The sequence below is a fragment of the Haliotis rubra genome, unplaced genomic scaffold (genome assembly GCF_003918875.1).
Source record: "Haliotis rubra isolate DU_JTF1 unplaced genomic scaffold, ASM391887v1 Scf28, whole genome shotgun sequence".
NCBI classification, from domain to species: domain Eukaryota; kingdom Metazoa; phylum Mollusca; class Gastropoda; order Lepetellida; family Haliotidae; genus Haliotis; species Haliotis rubra.
The window spans coordinates 260,208-282,446 of NW_025766891.1; the positions used below are offsets into that span (position 1 = coordinate 260,208).

General features: G+C 40.6%; 1 protein-coding gene across 2 annotated transcripts in view; it reads left to right on the forward strand.

The window, feature by feature from the left end:
• Positions 1 to 20,595, forward strand: part of LOC124281099 (4'-phosphopantetheine phosphatase-like) — a 33,249-nt gene extending 12,654 nt beyond the window's left edge. For both annotated transcript variants that reach the window (XM_046717113.1, XM_046717114.1), the window contains exons 5-16: positions 1,828 to 2,011; positions 5,827 to 5,919; positions 8,322 to 8,484; positions 8,803 to 8,990; positions 9,615 to 9,696; positions 10,401 to 10,501; positions 15,186 to 15,341; positions 16,563 to 16,675; positions 17,307 to 17,599; positions 18,315 to 18,472; positions 19,065 to 19,234; positions 20,202 to 20,595. In XM_046717113.1, the coding sequence (XP_046573069.1) occupies positions 1,828 to 2,011; positions 5,827 to 5,919; positions 8,322 to 8,484; positions 8,803 to 8,990; positions 9,615 to 9,696; positions 10,401 to 10,501; positions 15,186 to 15,341; positions 16,563 to 16,675; positions 17,307 to 17,599; positions 18,315 to 18,472; positions 19,065 to 19,234; positions 20,202 to 20,436 (1,936 nt within the window). In that variant the 3' untranslated portion in view covers positions 20,437 to 20,595. The remainder of the gene's footprint in view (positions 1 to 1,827; positions 2,012 to 5,826; positions 5,920 to 8,321; positions 8,485 to 8,802; positions 8,991 to 9,614; positions 9,697 to 10,400; positions 10,502 to 15,185; positions 15,342 to 16,562; positions 16,676 to 17,306; positions 17,600 to 18,314; positions 18,473 to 19,064; positions 19,235 to 20,201) is intronic.
• The last annotated feature ends 1,644 nt before the right edge of the window (positions 20,596 to 22,239 follow it).

The window sequence follows — 22,239 nt, forward strand, 5'->3', positions numbered from 1 at the left end:
TTAGCCTCGCAAGAACATTGGTGGAGTGAATTCCTATAAATTACATATTTGTCTCTAATAGGAAATTGTCATGTTCAACAAGATTTCCCTTTCCCATACATAACTGTAGATAAACTGAATTGTGAGGACCAAAATAAGCAGTCTGTAGAAGCGGGCCGACTTATCGACAGGTTACACTTTTTTCAAGGGTAGGAAACACATCGTATTGTATCGCTTTGCATGAACAAATGTACATTAATTGAATCAAATTGATATTGTATTGTGGTTCATAAGTATTAAATGGACATTGAGGGCAAAGGTGTGGGAGTAGTGAGCGAGTTTAGTTTTATTCCACACTCAGCAATATTCCAGCTATATGGTGGCGGTCTGTAAATAATCGAATCTGGACCAGACAATCCAGGGATCAACAGCATGAGCATCGATCTACGCAATTGGGATACGATGACATGTGTCAACCAAGTCAGCGAGCCTGACCACCCGATCCTGTTGGTTGCCTCTTTCAACTAGCATGGGTTACTGATGACCAATTCTAACCCGGATCTTCACGGGTTCAACTGGGAGTAATTTAATATGCACTCATGTACTTCATTTGTTTTATGTTATCGGTTTCTGAATGCTTTAAAACATCCATTGTTTTTCTCGATTATCACATGAACAATTGTAAAACAACTTTATCCTAAACACAAGCCTTTGTCTGAGTATTTTCAATTTCTAAGTGACGCAATCCACCTTATTATAGCATGAGTAAACACTGCCGTCTGAAAATATGTAGTCCCATGATAACTCTATATTGTACGTACATATATTGATTGCACTGTCATATACATGTTGCTAAGATGCTTCGGTGAACGATCAAAGGCGCCGACAATACTTTATCAGACGATAATGTGCACTTTTTGCATTATGTCACAATGTATTGGCGTCACTGCGCCATTCTAGTCTGCCCCCTGATAATCGAACAATTTTGCATTACGTCACAATGTAAGCGACGTCACGATGCATGTCAGTTGTCATCGCCTAGTACGGCCTCCTACAGTAAACTACTCCGTTGCATCCCGTTTCTTGGTTTGCAGTTGCTTTATGCAGCTAATATCACTGGTGGAAACATTACATTTATGTTTTCCGACGGTTTAAATGTCTCAGTTGGACTCACAAGTTTTCAGCGACATGGTAACGTTCGCAATGTTTACATTCCCACAATGCAATCGTGGAATGTCGCTTGACTACTCAGCTTCATCTGGATGTACTGATCTAAACTTACGTTGGTAGTAGAAATACGACGTTCATATTGCCCCATATGGTTTACGTTAATCACAGATGTAATTGAAGTAATTTAGAGAAGATATCTAATCCTAACGTAAACCGTCATGAAACTGTTTATCATTTGTTTTTTCTGGTAACGTTCCTCTTAACGTAGGGGGGCAGTCACTTCAAAAGAACAGCGCGCCAGTTAGCCCTGTGGGAGGATTCTTAATTTAGGTCACCAACACCGTCGTTTGTTTTCTGCCTTAGATTATCGTAATTATTCTTAGAAAGAAAAGAAATACAGTTCGCTCTACCACCATGTATAGTGTAATAATGCATTTCTTAAATAAGTAGTATGTAACATACTATGTACTTGTACACTGCTCCTCGGGGCGGTGGGGTAGCCTAGTGGTTAAAGCGTTGGCTCGTCACGCCGAAGACCCGGGTTCGATTCCCCACATGGGCACAATTTGTTAAGCCCATTTCTGGTGTCCCCCGCCGTGATATTGCTGGAATATTGCTAAAAGCGGCGTAAAACTAAACTCAGTCAGTCAGTCAGTACACTGCTCCTCTGTTACTAAGGGTTGACAAGGAAGATGAGATGGATTGTCTGATCTCTGGGTGCAACTTCCTCCTCAAAAACATCCCTGACGAGTCCTTTGTGTACCAGCGTCATGGCAACCCAGACTACAAGTTCCAGGGAGTCAGCACCGACATCTTCCCCTACCTGCTTGTCAACATTGGCTCTGGTGTCAGTCTTATCAAGGTTTGTGGGATTCACTCTACAACTATGTCCATTGAATGGCTGAAAATATTATCAATGAAAATGACGCACTTGGTATTATGGATTAAATGTACCTCTTGAAAATATTATTGGAAGTTCACAACCTCAGAGATTTTCACAATGGAATAAAAGTCTGAAATTCCTCATAGAAAATAGTCAAATGTGAAATATACTGAGAGAAATAAATAAAGGATCACAGGAATATGCAAGTATTCATTTATTATTTTCGAGTTTTCATCGTCACAGCGCTGGTGATGAAAACTGGAAAATAGTAAAGGAACGTTTGGATTTTCCTTTGATCCTTTAATTGTTTCTCTCAGTATATGTTATATTTGGGATTGCATTGTCTTGGTAATGTACAGATTCTAAAGTACTGTCGGAAATAGAAAAAAAATGTTTTTTCACATTTATATCTACAATTTAGGTAGTTAATATGTGAAAGTGTGAAATATCTGTTGAACTAGGTTTGGCCTAACTACAGTCTCAGTGGTAGGAAGATAGGGCAAGATTACAGAATACCGGATACCTATCCGCCATTTTATTTTGATTACGCATTTATTTTTGCGCACTTCCGCTTTGTTTCCTTAGCATTGGCACGCCCTGAATGAAGGCTGTGTTGAAGCAGTGTTCAATATTAAATATTAAATATTAAACAATATTAAAGCTAAAAAAAGGTAAGATAATGGGGGTAAAGGGGGTACCCCCCTTTATTTAAAAGCCTTACCTACCTTACCTTACCAATCAAAAAACACTTACCATCAGAGTGTTCCCACACTGTAGAGTTCCTTTTCCCAGCCTGCATTTGAATAAAATTTCAACACACGATTACTTTTTACTCTGTTTACGTCAGTGAACGCTGTTAAAATCCCCAGTTTAGGTTTCCTAAACCAGAAGTAAGGTGAGGAATTCGATTTTAACCTTATTTTTTACCTTAAATTTGTATTTTTATTGGATCGCTCGCAGGCTCGCGCTCTCTGTTTCTTCTATATATAGGAGCCTTACGCGCACAATAGAATGTATATAATTAGGTATCCGGTATTCTGTAAGTGTACCGAAGATAGGAAACGTTAAAAAAGGCTTTTTCTGAGGAGAGATTTGTGCAGAAATGAGCAATGTTTTTTTTTTCGAAGTCCGAAGAGACTTATTTGGAGCAGACCATGGCTTTATGCAAATTAGTGTGCGATGATATTGTATAACAAATGACACTTTTTGAATGTCCATTTTGAAATTAGACTTAGCTTCATAATAAACGATAGCAGACGTAAAAAATAACAACTTGAATACTGAAACTATTAAGGATATAGATACCATTGAGTTTCACTATCACTATAAAAAGAAACGGGTAGGAGGGGTCGTCTCAAAAGCAAAATCAAGAGGGTGTTGCTGATGGTAGGTGGGGTCGGGCTTGGGGATAGAGATATTAGCTAAGATTAGATAATCAGTAGAGACATTCAATACACATGAAAAAGCATAAAAGATATTTGAGATGACCCCTTGTGTCTGTGGGCAGCACGTGCATTTCATGCCAAGTGAGTTGTCGGTCTGTAGTCATACCTGGCTGAGCGACCTAATTGCCATCTATAGTCTGATCTATTGTTTTCAGCAGCTGTTCGTATTTTTTCTAGTTTTACCCGATTTTACGAGTAAACATGCTTTTCTGGATATCCTATTACGCATCCCACTGAACGCCCAGTGAGGCTGATGTGGGTTATTTCGACATATGCTATTTGCAATTGTGTAAGTTTTAGGGATACAGAGTAACAGCCTTAAAACAGTTTTTTTCTATTTCCGACAGTGCTTTAGTTTCTTTATTACTGGGATTTGAACTACAATCTCAGAGTGAGGAAAATATTCGCCAGCAACAAAGTCAGCAAGCTACCACCTGAGCTCCCCACTCTTGGATTAGTGTTATGGGGTCTGTAGTTGTAGCCCTTGTAATGCATCTGGTCAGCGTATATGTTTGTATCTCAGAAATATATTATTATTGTAACCTCTCAATAACTCCACTGTAACTTGTTTGAGTGGCATTTTAGAAATTGAGCCGTACAATATAGAACAAATTTGATGCATAACAACTTCTTTATTTTGTGATTGTGACGTTTCGATACAGATTCTTGTACCGTTGTCAAGCAGGAGCATCACTCTATCACTCTATTGTTCTATATTAACTCCACTGTATTGATGCCATTTGTCCATAATACTGTAAATCAATAAAATAATGCGAGCTACTTATTAATGCGAAAAATGCGACTATATCTGAAGCGCATTAATAAATCTCGCATTATTATATTGTCTTTTGCTCTCGTTATCGTTATAACTAGTATTTGGGTCACGATAACCCAGTGAACAAAGATGAACGATTGATTCACCAAAATTCCTTTATTGACACAATAACATCGACATTATATTATATCAACAAGTAAAATACATTCTGGTGAAGAAAGATTGAGCACTAATCATTTAAGTTGTATGACAGTCTTTGAATAAACAGTCTAGTTTGCATGGTTTGAACTCACTGGACCACGTCCAGCAGACCTGCCAACTGCCATCCACGTAAGATTACCTCACGATTTCTGCCTACCTTTTCAATTGCTCTCTGCATCCAGCGAGCATGAACAGGTTTCATGGCGCTAATCCTCAAATCAACACGTTTGTCATCGTTGAAAGGAAAGCTGTCTTTGATCCAAACGCCCATGTGTTCGGGGAATTAAGATGTTTACACTAGAGTCGGATTAAATACTAGTATAGTATTTCCCAAAGTTGTGAGTGTAGTCATTAGTGAGTATAGTCATTCTGGTCAACCATTTCCTGATTTGCCTCCTCGCATTAATAAATGCACGCATTTTCGTTTTGAGGTTTGCACTCGCATTATTTAATACACGCATTAGTTTGTTGATTTACAGTATGCCTCAGTGTAGGTTTCATCCTTATGACTATACCCATTCTCTTCCCACAGAGGTTACTTGTCATATCTTCCTATGAACCTCTGTTCTAATACGGCCATATTTCCCGGTTCTCGTAAAATCCCCTAGCGGCAAAAGATCGCAACACGAATTATCTCCCTTCTTTCTATCCAATCAGAACACGTGTTACATCGACTTAGATTCAACTGGACTAACACAAGCAAATGTAGGGCCACAAATATCCCCCATCTGCCGGGGACTTGTGTTGATATTACACACAAGACGTTTAATGGCTAGCTTGTCCGTTGTCAACGAGGGCGATGGAGACGCCACTGATCCACCATAACATGACTGAGTTCTGTCTAGAAGAAACGTTTGCGCATCGCGCAGGGGAAGAGGTTTAGTTTTCTCGAAGCATAAGGAAATTACCGAGGCCTTGCGAATGATCACTTTTGAAACAACGTCGCTGATTGCACAACTAAATCTGATTGCCTCCAATCACGAGTCTTGAACGCTCACACCATGAAAGGGACATATTAGAACAGAGGTTACGAAGGAAGATATGACAGGAGTAACCTCTGTGGGAAGAGAATGGACTATACCAAGAGCTTGGTTGGTTTGTTAACGCCACACTCAGCAATATTCCAGCTATATGGCGGCGGTCTGTAAATAATTGAGTCTGGACCAGACAATCCAGTGATCAACAGCATGAGTATTGATCTACGCAAATGGGATATGATGATGTGTTAACCTGGTTCAGAATCCGGAAACTTTGCTCACAATGAACTTTAGTCCTGTTTGTTGCATTTTACAACACAACATATGCATTACATTAAAATAGATATTACATAGGGATATTTACACATATAATGTGACCTATGTTGGTGTTTCCAGGTGGAGTCTGAGAACAAGTTTGAGAGGATCGGTGGGACGTCGACGGGAGGTGGGACCTTCTGGGGGCTGGGCTCACTCCTCACAGAGGCAAAGGTTAGGCAGGATAGACAGATAGAGACTAGCTGCAATTAATTGTTCATGTTGTATGTTGGCAGTAGTATTTTGAGCTTGTTACGCTGTTCACAAATTTGGTTGATTATAATATGAGTGAGTGAGTGAGTTGAGTTTTACGCCACTTTTGGCAATATTCCAGCAATATCACGGCGGGGAACACCAGAATGGGCTTCGCACATTGTACCCACGTGGGGAATCGAACCAGGGTCTTTGGCGTGACAAGCGAACACTTTAACCACTAGGCTACCCCATCGCCCCTATAATATGAAATGTTCCATGAAACATTATGTACTGCTTTTATATGATGTACTGTTTGACGGGCATTTTAGAAGTTTGTAAGTAACAGAAAATGCAAGCATACTTTATGGATGACAGTGAGTGAGTATGGTTTTACAAAGCATTTAGCAAAATTCCAGCAATAGCAAGATGGGGACACCAGAGATAGGCTTCACACATTGTACCCATGTCAAACCTAGGTCTTTGGTGTGACCACATGGTTAGCCCACCGCCCCCTTATGGATCATAACTTCTTCTATCATGATGTGAAGTTGGTCTAGATCCTGATACTGTTCTCTCACAGTGGCGACATCTGAGTATAGACCAGAGGCCCAGATAAGCTGCGTATCCAGGTAAAATACGCATAGAAAATTTCCAGTTACGCATTGAAAAATAATTGTTGCATACCAATTACGCATTTAAAGTGTTAGATACACAAAAAGTTTAAACATGCGTACGAAATAAATTTATAAAAATCGCTTGCGTTATGAAAACGACATCGGTTGCTATCAAGTTGTACTGTCAGTGTAGGCAGTATGAGTGATTTTTTTATGAAATCATTTCCATATTTTTAAGTTGGTTTTGATTAGGTATTACATAAGGCAGTACATGCCTGCTTAGTAAACTTACTCAATGACGTATACTTAGCTGAGTAAAATCACTGAAATACCCACATATTTGAAAGCAGTGGGTAAAGGAAAATGAAATACCCACTCAACATTCATAATACCCACTCCAAAAAAATGCAGTGGGTACAGTACCCACATGAACTAAATCTTATCTGGAGCTCTGAATAGACCACTCTTGTCATCAAAGTATCTTGCCTTTAGTGAGTGAGTGAGTTAACTTTTACTATATGGCAGCGGTTTGTAAATAATCGAGTCTAGACCAGACAATCCAGTGGTGAACAGCATGAGCATGAAAGTATCGATCATAACTTCTTCTATCATGAATCTACGCAATTGGGATACGATGACATGTTTCAACCAAGTCAGGGAGCCTGACCATCCGATTCTGTTAGTCGCCTCTTACGACAAGCATGGGTTACAGAAGATCAATTCTAACCCGGATCTTCTCGGGTTCTTGCCTTTAGCATCTGTTGAAGTAGTTAAGTGTCAATACTATCACGACAAAGTGTATTGTTACTCCCCTGATAGCTGGGTTTTATTTTAATGGAGAGCATAAATATACTCATGGAAACAAATAAGGGAACACATGAAAGGACAAGTGTTCCTTTATTTATTTCCAGAATTTCATCCACACTGCAATACATACCTTGTGAAGAAATCTGGAAAAGAATAAAGGAACACTTGTACTTTCATGTGTTCCCTTATTTGTTTCCATGAGTATATAATACAATAGTTCTTCCTATTGAAAAGCCCCAAAAGAAATAGTTAGGTTGTTGTGTGAATAATTTTAAAAAAATTAATTTGTTTTCAATCGATCAGGACAAAACTGGAATGTGGAAGGTCAGACTTGTTTCATGAACATGTTACATGTTTTTCTTTCCTACATATGGATGCGTGTCTCCTAGTGTTGGGAATTGGTTGAAATCTCACAATTGATGATTCGGTCGATACCAACGACCAATCATCGAAAAAAAATTGTTAGCGTCATTTTTTAGATTTTCCTATTCAGGTTGTAGTTGCAGATAAGTATAAAGAAAAAAACATTTGGTTCTCTGTTGTTGTTTATTGTTTTATTTAGAAGCTGCACAAATTACATTCGCAAATTTCACATCCAGTGGAAAATGATTCAGTTCCAGTGTAACATAAACTTCCCAGATTCTTCAAGAAATATTCAGTCATGACTTTTCAGAAAGTGAAGAGAGTTTTCTAAGAATTAAACACGTTTTCCGGCCCAGACAACATCCTAGATATGTTCCATCATCAAGTATTTCAAACTCTATTACAGCGGTTCCAAAATCGTTTGTGTTCGATTATGAGAAAATGTGATCGATTGCTTGGTCGTTTGGCCACTGCGACCAATCTTCGATTATTTCAATTAATCGGACCACCACTAGTGTCTCCTGATTCCTCATATTCTTGTTATCATGTGTAATTTCCCTGGCAAGAAACACTATAATCTGCGACATTCTCCTCCAGAGTTTTGATGAGTTGGTTCAGCTGGCCGAAAGGGGAGATCACCGTTCAGTGGACATGCTGGTCAAGGACATCTACGGGGGCGCCTACACCAGCATAGGTCTTCCTGGAGACATCATCGCCAGCAGCTTTGGGAAAGCAGCACGTTCCCCTAAAGACAAGAATAGTCAGTTGTGTAGCAGAGACATGTTCATGAAACTTTCCCTTTAGGTCTCTTTTCAACACAGTCACAGTCCTTAGTACAGTGTTTTCATTGCTGATTTTATGATAGGTATAAGAAATGAAAATTATGCATACCACATTTGTGTATCCTCAATTAGGTTTTACTTGTGGAAAAGTGTGACGAGCCTCCCTGTGAGATCGAGTACATTAAAAATCACAGACCAACGTCATATAGATGAAATATTGCTGCGTGTGGTGTTAAACAACAAATGTGAAGTTTAATGTATAAAGCTACAGATGTAACTGTGACTTCCTGTTTCAGCCAAGAGTTTCAAGGAGGAGGACTTGGCTCGTAGCCTGCTCCTGTCCATCAGTAATGACATCGGTCAGATTGCCTACCTTCATGCCAAGATTCATAACCTCAAGAAGATATACTTTGGTGGCTATTTCATCCGTGGTCATCCCATGACTATGCACACTATAACTTTTGCCATCAACTACTGGTCCAAGGTACGGTCCTGTTGGGGGAATATTACTGGAAGCGGAGTAAAAGCTCCCTCACACCCTCACTCACTCACTCACCAGTCTATTCTGGATATGCATGTCTGAAAAAAGTGCGGGGGAGGTGGGGTAGCCTAGTGGTTAAGGCGTTCGCTCGTCACGCCCAAAATCCAGGTTCGATTCCCCACGTGGGCACAATGTGTTAAGTCCATTTCTGGTGTCCCCTGCCGTGATATTGCTGGAATATTGCTAAAACCGGTGTAAAACTAAACTAAACTCACTCACTCACTCACTGAAAAAAGTGCCAAATTAAGTTCTGAAAATATTCATTGTAAGCAATGACTGACCGAAGTCTGCCTTACATTTTTGGATCTTGCTTAGGTGAACAAATTGCCACACACCATGTGTTTTGTCATATATCATTACATGGCCAAATTTTGCCCATCAATTGCAGATATTTCTCCCATCCAGTGAAAAATATGTTCAAAGTCAAACATGTCATGATCGTGTACATTAAGGTGATAACCGTTTGCGTTCTACTGTATGTTTTCAAGGAACATGCATGTGTTTATAGGAGTGTTTGCTGCTTAGTTGCAACAGTTGAGAGTCCTGGTCACTCCTTGTTACTTTCAGAAAGGAATCCAGGCGTTGTTCTTGAGACACGAGGGTTACCTGGGTGCTATTGGCGCCTTCCTCAAAGGCGAGGAGGAAGAGGGTGGGTATTCTTTAATGTCACATGCTGTTGTGTAGCGGTAACAGACATGATGGACTCTTGTATATATTGTATATTGCTCACTTTGGGTTATAATGAAAATGGATTCTTCCGTTATAATGGAAACCTTATGTTGAGAGAGTAATCAGTGTTTCATTAGGAAACATTCATCCCACCCTGTACCGACTGTTATGAACAGCTTCTTTATTTTCACTTGCTTAAACCCCCAGATGCGTTTCAAAGAATTTATTCGTGGATCAGAGAGATGTGGCATTCTTAACTATCAACAGATTCATCACTTGCTTGATAACAGTGTCATAATAAAGAATGTGTTCAACCATACATCTTATCCTTCCCAAATGGTTAAAGCATTTGCACATCAGGCCGAAGACCCGGGTTCGATTCCTCACATGGGTATAATATGTGAAGCCCATTTCTGATGTGCCCCCACCCCCCACCATGATATTGCTGGAATATTGCTAAAAGCGGCGTAAACCCATACTCATTCACCCACTCTCCTTCCTTTGTATTCAGACTTCTAAATGACTAAATGAAGAAGTTTGTTACAGAGAGTGAGTGAGTGAGTTAAAATTTAACTTCACCTCGGCAATATTTCAGCCATATAGTGACGTTGCAGAGAGTTAAACAGCTTTGTGACACTGTATATTGTAAGCAATGTTACAATTTACATAATTTCTTTTTCCCAGACACTGAGAGGTATTCGTGGGGAGAACACTTTCCAGGCAGTTCTGGCCTTGTCAGCCCAAAACAGAAGAATTTCGACATGGCCATGAGCAGGAGCTCACTGGTATGGATGTTTTGTTTGAAAATGCAATCATTGGGATGGTGATAGTCTCAGAATCAGGAAACCATACCTGGATGTTTTTTGTTCACTTGAACTGATTTTTTTCCATCCACAATGACCCATGAAGATCTGGGTTAGAATTTGTCTTCTGCACAGCATGCTTATCATAAGAGGCAACTGACACGATCGGGTGGTCAGACCTGGGTTAGAATTTGTCTTCTGCACAGCATGCTTATCATAAGAGGCAACTGACACGATCGGGTGGTCAGACCTGGGTTAGAATTTGTCTTCTGCACAGCATGCTTATCATAAGAGGCAACTGACACGATCGGGTGGTCAGACCTGGGTTAGAATTTGTCTTCTGCACAGCATGCTTATCATAAGAGGCAACTGACACGATCGGGTGGTCAGACCTGGGTTAGAATTTGTCTTCTGCACCGCATGCTTATCATAAGAGGCAACTGACACGATCGGGTGGTCAGACCTGGGTTAGAATTTGTCTTCTGCACCGCATGCTTATCATAAGAGGCAACTGACACGATCGGGTGGTCAGACCTGGGTTAGAATTTGTCTTCTGCACCGCATGCTTATCATGAGAGTCAACTGACACGATCGGGTGGTAGGACCTGGGTTAGAATTTGTCTTCTGCACCGCATGCTTATCATAAGAGGCAACTGACACGATCGGGTGGTAAGACCTGGGTTAGAATTTGTCTTCTGCACCTCATGCTTATCATAAGAGGCAACTGACACGATCGGGTGGTCAGACCTGGGTTAGAATTTGTCTTATGCACAGCATGCTTATCATAAGAGGCAACTGACACGATCGGGTGGTCAGACCTGGGTTAGAATTTGTCTTCTGCACAGCATGCTTATCATAAGAGGCAACTGACATGATCGGGTGGTCAGACCTGGGTTAGAATTTGTCTTCTGCACCGCATGCTTATCATAAGAGGCAACTGACACGATCGGGTGGTCAGACCTGGGTTAGAATTTGTCTTCTTCACAGCATGCTTATCATAAGAGGGAACTGACACGATCGGGTGGTCAGACCTGGGTTAGAATTTGTCTTCTGCACCGCATGCTTATCATAAGAGGCAACTGACACAATCGGGTGGTCAGACCTGGGTTAGAATTTGTCTTCTGCACCCCATGCTTATCATAAGAGGCAACTGACACGATCGGGTGGTCAGACCTGGGTTAGAATTTGTCTTCTGCACCGCATGCTTATCTAAGAGGCAACTGACACGATCGGGTGGTCAGACCTGGGTTAGAATTTGTCTTCTGCACTGCATGCTTATCATAAGAGGCAACTGACACGATCGGGTGGTCAGACCTGGGTTAGAATTTGTCTTCTGCACCGCATGCTTATCATAAGAGGCAACTGACACGATCGGGTGGTCAGACCTGGGTTAGAATTTGTCTTCTGCACCCCATGCTTATCATAAGAGGCAACTGACACGATTGGGTGGTCAGACCTGGGTTAGAATTTGTCTTCTGCACCGCATGATTATCATAAGAGGCAACTGACACGATCGGGTGGTCAGACCTGGGTTAGAATTTGTCTTCTGCACCGCATGCTTATCATAAGAGGCAACTGACACGATCGAAAGTGGTCAGACCTGGGTTAGAATTTGTCTTCTGCACCGCATGCTTATCATAAGAGGCAACTGACACGCGATCGGTGGTCAGACCTGGGTTAGAATTTGTCTTCTGCACCGCATGCTTATCATAAGAGGGAACTGACACGATCGAAAGTGGTCAGACCTGGGTTAGAATTTGTCTTCTGCACCGCATGCTTATCATAAGAGGCAACTGACACGATCGGGTGGTCAGACCTGGGTTAGAATTTGTCTTCTGCACAGCATGCTTATCATAAGAGGCAACTGACACGAACGAGTGGTCAGACCTGGGTTAGAATTTGTCTTCTGCACCGCATGCTTATCATAAGAGGCAACTGACATGATCGGGTGGTCAGACCTGGGTTAGAATTTGTCTTCTGCACCAGATGCTTATCATATCATAAGAGGCAACTGACACGATCGGGTGGTCAGACCTGGGTTAGAATTTGTCTTCTGCACCGCATGCTTATCATAAGAGGCAACTGACACGACATCGGGTGGTCAGACCTGGGTTAGAATTTGTCTTCTGCACCGCATGCTTATCATAAGAGGCAACTGACACGATCGGGTGGTCAGACCTGGGTTAGAATTTGTCTTCTGCACCGCATGCTTATCATAAGAGGCAACTGACACGATCGGGTGGTCAGACCTGGGTTAGAATTTGTCTTCTGCACCGCATGCTTATCATAAGAGGCAACTGACACGATCGGGTGGTCAGACCTGGGTTAGAATTTGTCTTCTGCACCGCATGCTTATCATAAGAGGCAACTGACACGATTGGGTGGTCAGACCTTAGAATTTAGCAATTTGTGCTTATCATAAGAGGCAACTGACTTATCATCAGACCTGGGTTAAATTTGTCTTCTGCACCGCATGCTTATCATAAGAGTCAACTGACCGATTGGGTGGTCAGACCTTTTAGAATTTGTCTTCTGCACCGCATGCTTATCATAAGAGGCAACTGACACGATTGGGTGGTCAGACCTGGGTTAGAATTTGTCTTCTGCACCGCATGCTTATCATAAGAGGCAACTGACACGATTGGGTGGTCAGACCTGGGTTAGAATTTGTCTTCTGCACCGCATGCTTATCATAAGAGGGAACTGACACGATCGAGTGGTCAGACCTGGGTTAGAATTTGTCTTCTGCACCGCATGCTTATCATAAGAGGCAACTGACACGATCGGGTGGTCAGACCTGGGTTAGAATTTGTCTTATGCACAGCATGCTTATCATAAGAGGCAACTGACACGAACGAGTGGTCAGACCTGGGTTAGAATTTGTCTTCTGCACCGCATGCTTATCATAAGAGGGAACTGACACGATCGGGTGGTCAGACCTGGTTTAGAATTTGTCTTCTGCACCGCATGCTTATCATAAGAGGCAACTGACACGATCGCGTGGTCATACCTGGGTTAGAATTTGTCTTCTGCACCGCATGCTTATCATAAGAGGCAACTGACACGATCGGGTGGTCAGACTCCCTGTTTTGGTTGACATATGTCATTGTATCCCTTCTGCCTTGACTGAAGCTCTTGCTGTTAATCATTGGATTGTCTGGTCTGGACTCGATTGTTTACAGGCCACAGCCATATAGCTGGAATATTGCTGACTACGGCCTTAAACAACATAGAAACACACATCCACAATGACTTTGACAAACAACTGTCATTGGGTACTTCCAACCTGAAAAAGGCAATTACCTAGTGTCTCTTTGTCATGAGTTGATGCTAAATATGCTTTGCCAAGAAGTCGGGATTACAAATCAAATTCTTACAGGACACATCAACTGTAAACATCCAAGCTGTGAAAGTTAATCACAAATATGTACATTAACAGGTGTTTTGTCTTTGACATATTTTGAATTTACATGTGTTATATGTAGGATTATGCTCAATACATTTTAGGCATTGTGAATTCACTTACAATCACTAAAGCCAGTAAATATTGTTTATTGAATGATGGACATGTATAAGAAAGCACAGCGTTCAATAAGCTGATACAGTGCATTCTGTCAAACTCGGACCCTGTCTTTCTCGGATTGCTGTATAAACAGGACTGAACTCATGGTCCTGACTTAATCCTTCTTTGTTGTCATAATAAAAAAGTTCTGTATCTCGGACTCTCATTATTTCGGATTTCGGACCAAAGTGTGGGCCCGATAATCTAGTTACATGTAAAAACATTGCTATATAATTCGGACTGAGCAGGAAGTCTGCTTGGCCAATAAACCTTGAATAAACAATCCGTTGATTGGTTTGTGTATTTTGTCTTATTTACTGAGCAGGAAGTTCATTTGGCCAAGACCGCGTGGTCTAGTGGTGAACGCTTATTTACCTTTGATGCGATTAACACCAATTGAAAACATAATTGAGCCGATCATGTCAACTCAGTGTCAATGTCACTATGCATTTAAGATGCCATCAGACACAGTGTGATATCAATCGGGTCAAAATGTCCGAGCGACCACGAAAAAGCCCGCGTACTGAATTATCACTTGTAACCAAGATAAATCTAATCAATGATTCTGAAGCTATTCCAAAGATTTTGGGATTTCTTCACAAACTGAAGCTTTTATATGGAAGTATGTAATAAACAAATGTACATGTACTTTGTCAGTGTTCGTCTTTATACGCATTCATGTAATATATGTTTCATGCACAATCTTATGTTCGACAAAGGGAGATAACTCCATTAAAATCTGTGAACTTCGGACTACTGTATAATTCAGACTTTTTAGTCGGTCCCAAGCTGGTCCGAATTAGACAGAGTGCACTGTACTTGTATTTGATCCGGACACTGGTGTCTAGAAAATGTGCTGGCAAAATCCTACTAATTTCTGAATATGGCTGCCATATTCAATGCCCTTGACTCAGTCATATTAGTGATATTTCCTATCCAGTAAGACTGAGTAGTACAGTCAAACTCGAAACTCATGGGAACCCAAGAATTATTTGTGTATCATTATTTAATTTAGTGTGTAATTTGAATGACATTCTGAACAATGTAGCATATTATTTATATGTATATTTTTAAGCACTGCATGAAACAACTAATTTGTTCCAGTTTGACCACCTTGAGATAGACCGCCTGGAACGTCCCCTACTACCGTGCACACTGCTACTGGACGTAAACAGCTACTACCCCGACACTGTAGATCTCACTAAAGATGCAGAAGCCAGGGAATATTGGCTGGAGTGCTTTTCTCAGGGAGCGGACAAGGTACTGCAGGGGCAGATTTCTTGTCAGTAGTTTGTGAAAACTGATTTCTTCACTGGTTTATTGTACTCACTATGTTTATTCATGCTTTTGTCTATTTTTTTGAAAAATGTAACATGTGTTTAATTGTATGATGCTTTCATTAAGAATATACCTTTGTAAGAGTTCTAAATGTATTTAAGTAGAACCTACTCATTTAGTCTCTCCATAAAGTTATATACTTTCTAGCTGAATCAGTGACTGTATGTAGTTCGACTGCTTGTAAGCTCCTTCCCAGCATATGACGCTATTATTACATTCCTGGTAGCATCACTACATCACCAGAGGGGCGGTGGGGTAGCCTAGTGGTTAAAGTGTTCGCTCGTCATGATGAACACCCAGATTCGATTCCCCACATGGGTACAATATGTGAAGCCCATTTCTTTTGTCCCCGCTGTGATATTGCTGGAATATTGCTAAAAGCGGCGTAAAACTAAACTCACTCACTATCACCAGTGTGAAGCAGCTTTTACAAGATGTTTAAACTTGCCCTCAAACCCCAAATGTACTGACATGTACTTCTTTCTCTGTGTGTGTCTGCGGGAATACCATCATGGGAAAGTTGGAATGGTTTAATAAGTTTGGGTTTAATTGGTTTTAGATTGTAGACAAACGGAAAAGAATCCAACTTTCACTGTACATTCGAAGTACACCACGAATATTACAGCTGAAATTAAATAGAAATTCAGATCGACAAATGAAAGTAGTTTGATGTAGGAAGAGTATTTGTCGTCATGACAGTATCAATACTCTGTAAGCATTACGGTCAGTTGGTTGTGACTTAAACTCTATGAATGTTTGTAGCTGCCAGGCATTGCAGGGAGCTGTGGCTAGTGGCGTTGATAGTTCAGACAGCTCTGTGTACAGACAGTGAACAGCCCAGGGTTCAACTGTATTTCTAGTATATTTGAGTGATGTAGGGGGAATATCAGTTTGTTGAGAAAAAGTTGTTTTGGATGTCTCTGGTGTATAATGTTTTTAGCTTTTGTCTTCATATTTATAATAGTTAGTTTTTACATACTATCTTTGTGACTGTTTAAAAATATGTTCACTGAATTATTTCATAGATAATGTTTATACTAAGTTACATCTTTTGTGAGAGGTTTCAGTTTTACTTGATCATGTGCTTAATCGTGTTATGTACTTTGTAAAAGTTTGATTTAGGAAAACATTATTTTTTGATAGAGCAAGCTGCAAGCTATAAAGAGCCAGCCTAGCTCACCCGATGCTGTGGAAAGGGCAGAAAAATTCAAGTCCAGATACCTCGACAGACTCAGTGTGCTCAAGGCAAACCCATGGTGAGTAGAATGATTTCAAGAATGGATATGGGGCCGTGGGGTAGCCTAGTGCTTAGAGCATTGGCTCGTCACGCCGAAGACCCGGGTTCGATTCCCAACATGGGTACAATGTGTGAAGCCCGTTTCTGGTGTCCTCCGCTGTGAGATTTCTGAAATATTGCTAAAGCGGCGTTAAGCCATACTCACTCACTCACTCACTCACTCACTAAGAATGGATACATCATGAATAGATCTTTACATTTTGAGCTAAGTTTCTGCAATAAGGCAAAATCATTATCAATGTGTTTCAAGATGGGATAACTTTGAATGGAATCCTTATGGACTGGCTTGTCACGATATGGCTGAAATATTGCTGATGTGAAGTTAAATCTTAACTCAACCACTCACCTCCTGGACCTTGTGGATTTAAATATAATTGTTTTTGCAAAAGTTGAACAGCAGTAAGTTTGTCCCAGATGTCTGGCATGCATCAGTGCGTTATTGTTCTTACATTCCATGATGAACGTCTGAAGTCTGTCTTGATTTTGCATGTTATTGTTCACTCTATTATTGGTCTGATCTGAGAGAGAATATTTTTGAAAAATGATGCATCTGTTTTTCGTTATTTAATATTGTTTCTGGAATTCCACAGTTGTTTTGGGTCTCTGAATGTTCGGACCTTGCTGGATACAAGCAGTCAGTTCCTGTCCGAGCTGGAATTCACGGACCCCTTTTCCCAGCAGAAGCAGTTTGAGAATGAGCAAGCTCTGAAGTCGTTGGACGGTCATCTGAATCACTTGGATAGTCTGTCCTGGGATGACAGACAGCTGGCACTAGCCAAGGGTCTACTGGCGGGGAATGTGTTTGACTGGGGAGCAATGGAGGTCAGGAAGATCATGGAGACCCAAGTCTTTGGCTTTGCTGATGCTCAGGATAAACTGCAAGGTTAGAGGATTCTTGCTGACTGATGATCTAACACACTGTCTTTTGTTTAAACCCGTGAAGGTCCGGTTAGAATGTACCTTCAGTAACCCATGCTTGTCGTAAAAGAGGCGACTAACGGGATCAGGTGGTCAGGCTCGCTGGCTACGTTGACACATGTCATCGGTACCCAATTGCGCAGATCGATGCTCCTGTTGTTGATCACTGGATTGTCTGGTCCAGACTCGAATATTTACAGACCGCCGCCATTTAGCTGGAATATTGCTGAGTGCGGCGTAAAACTAAACTCACTCACTCACTGTTGTTTAATGCCGCTCTCAGCAAAATTCCAGCTATATGACAATGGTCTGTAAATAATTGAATCTGGACCAGACAATCCAATGATTCACATCATGAGCATCAATCTATACAATAGGTGAGTTTGAAATGATGAATCATCGCCAACCAAGTGAGTTCAGGCAGTTTGACCACACCTAACCCAAAATGAGAATAATCACAAGCAAGGGTTCCTAAACAGGTCAGTTCAGGCAGGACTTTGTCCCATGACAAACCTTACGCAAGAGGTAATCAAAATGAGAATTGAATGTCCACATTGTTCCAGGAATAAATATAAGATTTTGACAAGGACCAACTAAATATATGAAACAACTCTTGATGAATACACATTTACATATAAGTACTTATATGAGGAACCAAAGTGTGTACTGTGTTATTTTAGAGCGGCCATGGCTGTTTGACAACTTTGACCTGTGGAAGGCTAGATTGTCTCGGTCCCCGCCCCACAAGTGTGCAGCCATCTTCTGTGACAACAGTGGGGCTGATATCATTCTGGGTGTGATTCCTCTCACCAGAGAGCTGCTGTCTCGAGGAACCAAGGTAAGTGTTCATACTTTCAAGTTAAATGCTGATGGTGTCTGTGGTAATGATAAAGAATATTATTTTGGTTGTAGCAGAGATCCCACCTTTTGAACATTGTTGTTGTTTTTTGTTATCTACCTGTCATTCTTGTAGCTGTACTTGTTTGTTTTAAACTGATCTTTTCTTGCATTTGATATTAACTTGCCAAGCCAAAACTAGAATCTTAAAATGCACCTGGAAATGTACTTACATTCCTCTGGAGAGTTTTCGATGACCAGTGTAAGAAGTGCTGGGATAGAATTTCTGATAAGAGGAGCTTGGATAAAAAAAATGTTCGCATGACAGAGGATTTAGGTACCCAAATCTGATTCCTGAACAGACTTTTGGAAAATGCAAGAGCGTCAAACTTGAACAGTCACTGCCTTTTGAAGGACCACAATTCTTGTCATAAACACCAATGCCCATACTGTTATAGTTACATGTTATCATTCATTGTCTTAGGAGGTGTATAGCTGTACCTTTAAATGAAGGTTGGTATTTACCATACTTTGGGCTTGAGTGGAATGATGAAATTCTATGCCTTCATCAGCATGTTTGATCTTTCCTGCAGGTGATTCTGTGTGCTAACTCTCGTCCCACCCTGAATGATGTTACGTTCAGCGAACTGCAGCTCATCACCAAACATGTGGCGGCAATATCAGGGGAGATAAACCAGGCTCTCACAGAAGGAAGACTGCTAATTATGGAATCAGGTCAAGGTTCACCATGTTTAAATCTCAGGTAAACATATACAACGTATCAGCAAAGCTTAAGCAGAGCTCCAGATAAGATTTAGCTCATGTGGGTACTGTACCCACTGTATTTTTTTGGAGTGGGTATTATGAATGTTGAGTGGGTATTTCATTTTCCGTTACCCACTGCTTTCAAATATGTGCGTATTTCAGTCATTTTACTCACCTAAGTATTACGTCATTGAGTCAGTTTACTAAGCAGGTATGTTCTGCCTTATGTCATACCTAGTCTAAACCAACTTAAATATAATGGAAATGATTACATAAAAAATCACTCATCCTATACTGACAGTACAACACTTGTCCTATACTAACAGTACAACTTGATAGCAATCGATGTCTTTTTCATTACGCAAGCGATTTTTATAAATATATTCCGTATGCATTTGTTTTAAACTTTTTGCGTATCTAACATTTTAAATGCGTAATTAGTACTCGACAATTATTTTTCAATGCGTAATTGGAAATTTTATATGCGTATTTTACCCGGATATGCAGCTTATCTGGGCCTCTGTTAAGAAATGGTGAAATCTTATATGCAAAGATAACTAACCAGTATAGCACTAGTAGTGTTCAATAGTGCAGGAGCGATGGATGGAATAAAAAAAATTCTGAGACTAATCAGTATTCATAAGAAATGAAACATTAAATTAAACTTTGGAAAGAGCGATTCTCATAAACAACTGATATCTAAGTGCAATATAAACAGCATACCCTCGTGCATGTCTCAACACGAAGTATCCTTGGTCATCTCGATCGTAGTATGAGTCAGTGCCTGTTTTGTTTGCCCAATGTTATGTGTCCTGTAATTGCCTACATGAGTTTTGTGAGAAAATGTAATGGTTTTGGCTTTCATGATTGAAAGGCTCTGACTGTAACTTCAAGACAACCTTGCTGTCCCTTCCTCATGTTGAAGATTGTTTATCGGTACTGATGAAAGGTGTTGATTTTTTCAGGTTGATAGACCAATGTCTTGTGGACACCATCAAAACCATGGAAACAGATCTGATCATCATTGAAGGCATGGGGCGAGCAATCCACACAAATTTTCATGCAGCCTTCTCCTGTGAATGTCTGAAAGTAGCTGTGATAAAGAACCGTTGGTTGGCGAACCGCCTCGGTGGTGATATGTTCAATGTGATGTTCAAGTACGAGAGGTCGCGCCGTGTGTCGGCGTCAAATGCCTCATGACAACAGCCAGGCTTGTGTTCATGTGATATGATTTTAACTATGGTACTCTCGAAAAATCAAACCTCTGAGGGTATTTTATGGCAGAAGACTCAAGATACAGAAATGAAAGAAATGTATGATTGAAAATTTATCCAGAATAAAAAATATATGTCAGTATTGTTCGGGAGTTATTTCTGTAGAAAGATTTGTGTCTTTGTCTTACTAACCCGGTTCCCATGTCTGGAGACCGCCTCCGTGGTGTAGTGGTTAGAGTGTCCGCCCGGAGAGCGGAAGGTCGCCGGTTCAATCCCCGGCCGCTTCATACCAAAAAGACGTTAAAATATGGTACTTGTTGGTCCGTGCCTGGCTCTCGGCATTAATGGGTACAACAAGGACTGGTCGGCTCGGAGTCAGTATAATGTGTCTGAGTGGGGTATTCATACTTCACTGTGGCATGGTATCTCAGTGGGCTAACACTATAAAACCAGCTTAAGTCTGGGCTAGTTCAAGCAGCCGCATATACACATACACACGCATGTACGTCGTCATATGAGCGAAATATTCTCAAGCACGACGTAAAACCCAATTTCACCTCACCTCCCATGTCTGGATATTGTCGAAAATAAATGCATGGAGAAATTAAATATATAAAATCTTATGGCAACTGTTAATTGTAACAGTGTAAATTTGTCCGGGCTCCCACAGTGAAAGCTGTAAATACACAATGCCATTTCAAATCTTGGATGGGACTAAACCTAACAAAAGTACAAGAATCTGTTCTTTACTGAGAAAGTGTAACCACAAATATAAAATATGTTACATTTGACCACTTTCTAAATGGCATTGTGTATTCATAACTATTAATTGTAATCAAACACATGCAAGATAAAAATATTGTTTATACTTAATGTCAAAAAAGGTATTTAGAATATAAGGCAACATCTGATCATACAGGTGATGATGTATAGATATACCATGGATATGAAAAGAACGTGTTCCTACATAGAGATCCTACCCTCTGCTTATGAATAACGTTAAGTATGGTTCCTTCCAGTGAGCCAGTGTAAGATGTCAGTGTATGTGGTTGCCCCACTAGCACCTACCATTGTAAAGAAAGAGGTAGTTGGTGATGCGCAACAAGTAGTAGATGGATATGCGCACAACATGCCTACACCCTCTGTTGTCATGCAAAAACTTGAACTAATGTTAGTTAATTCTTGACAATACATTTGTATACCTGGATGTAGCTTAGCGTAACATTGTTCTATAGAGAATATTACACTGATGCCCAAGGTAGCTCTTACATCACCTGTGAAGATCCTGGTGAGAATTGGTCTTCAGCAACCCATGCCTGTAAGTGGCGACTAATGGGATCGGATGGTCAGGTTTGTTGACTTGGTTGACACCTGAGATTGAATCTCAGTTGTGTATTTTGATGCTCATACTATTGATCACTGGATTGTCTGTTCCAGACTATTATTCACAGACCACCGCCATAGCTGGAGTATTGCTAACAAACAAGAGCTCTGACATCCAAGAAGTCACATCACACAGCCAATTCGTGTGTAAACGTATTATTTATTGCAATGAATCCTTTACCAAGCCGTTTACACAGCATGCACAAGAATCCTATTGTACCTGCTTAAAGGCAACCAGAAATGTCAATTCTTGAATCGTGTCATGTGATATCTTTAACATTTTGTTGGTGGAAAATATGTCTGGTCTTTTGTTACCGTAGATCTGATTGACTGATTTGTTTGTGTCTTTGTTTATTTGTTTGTTAAGTGAGTGAGTTTAGTTTTACGCCGCACTCAGCAACATTCC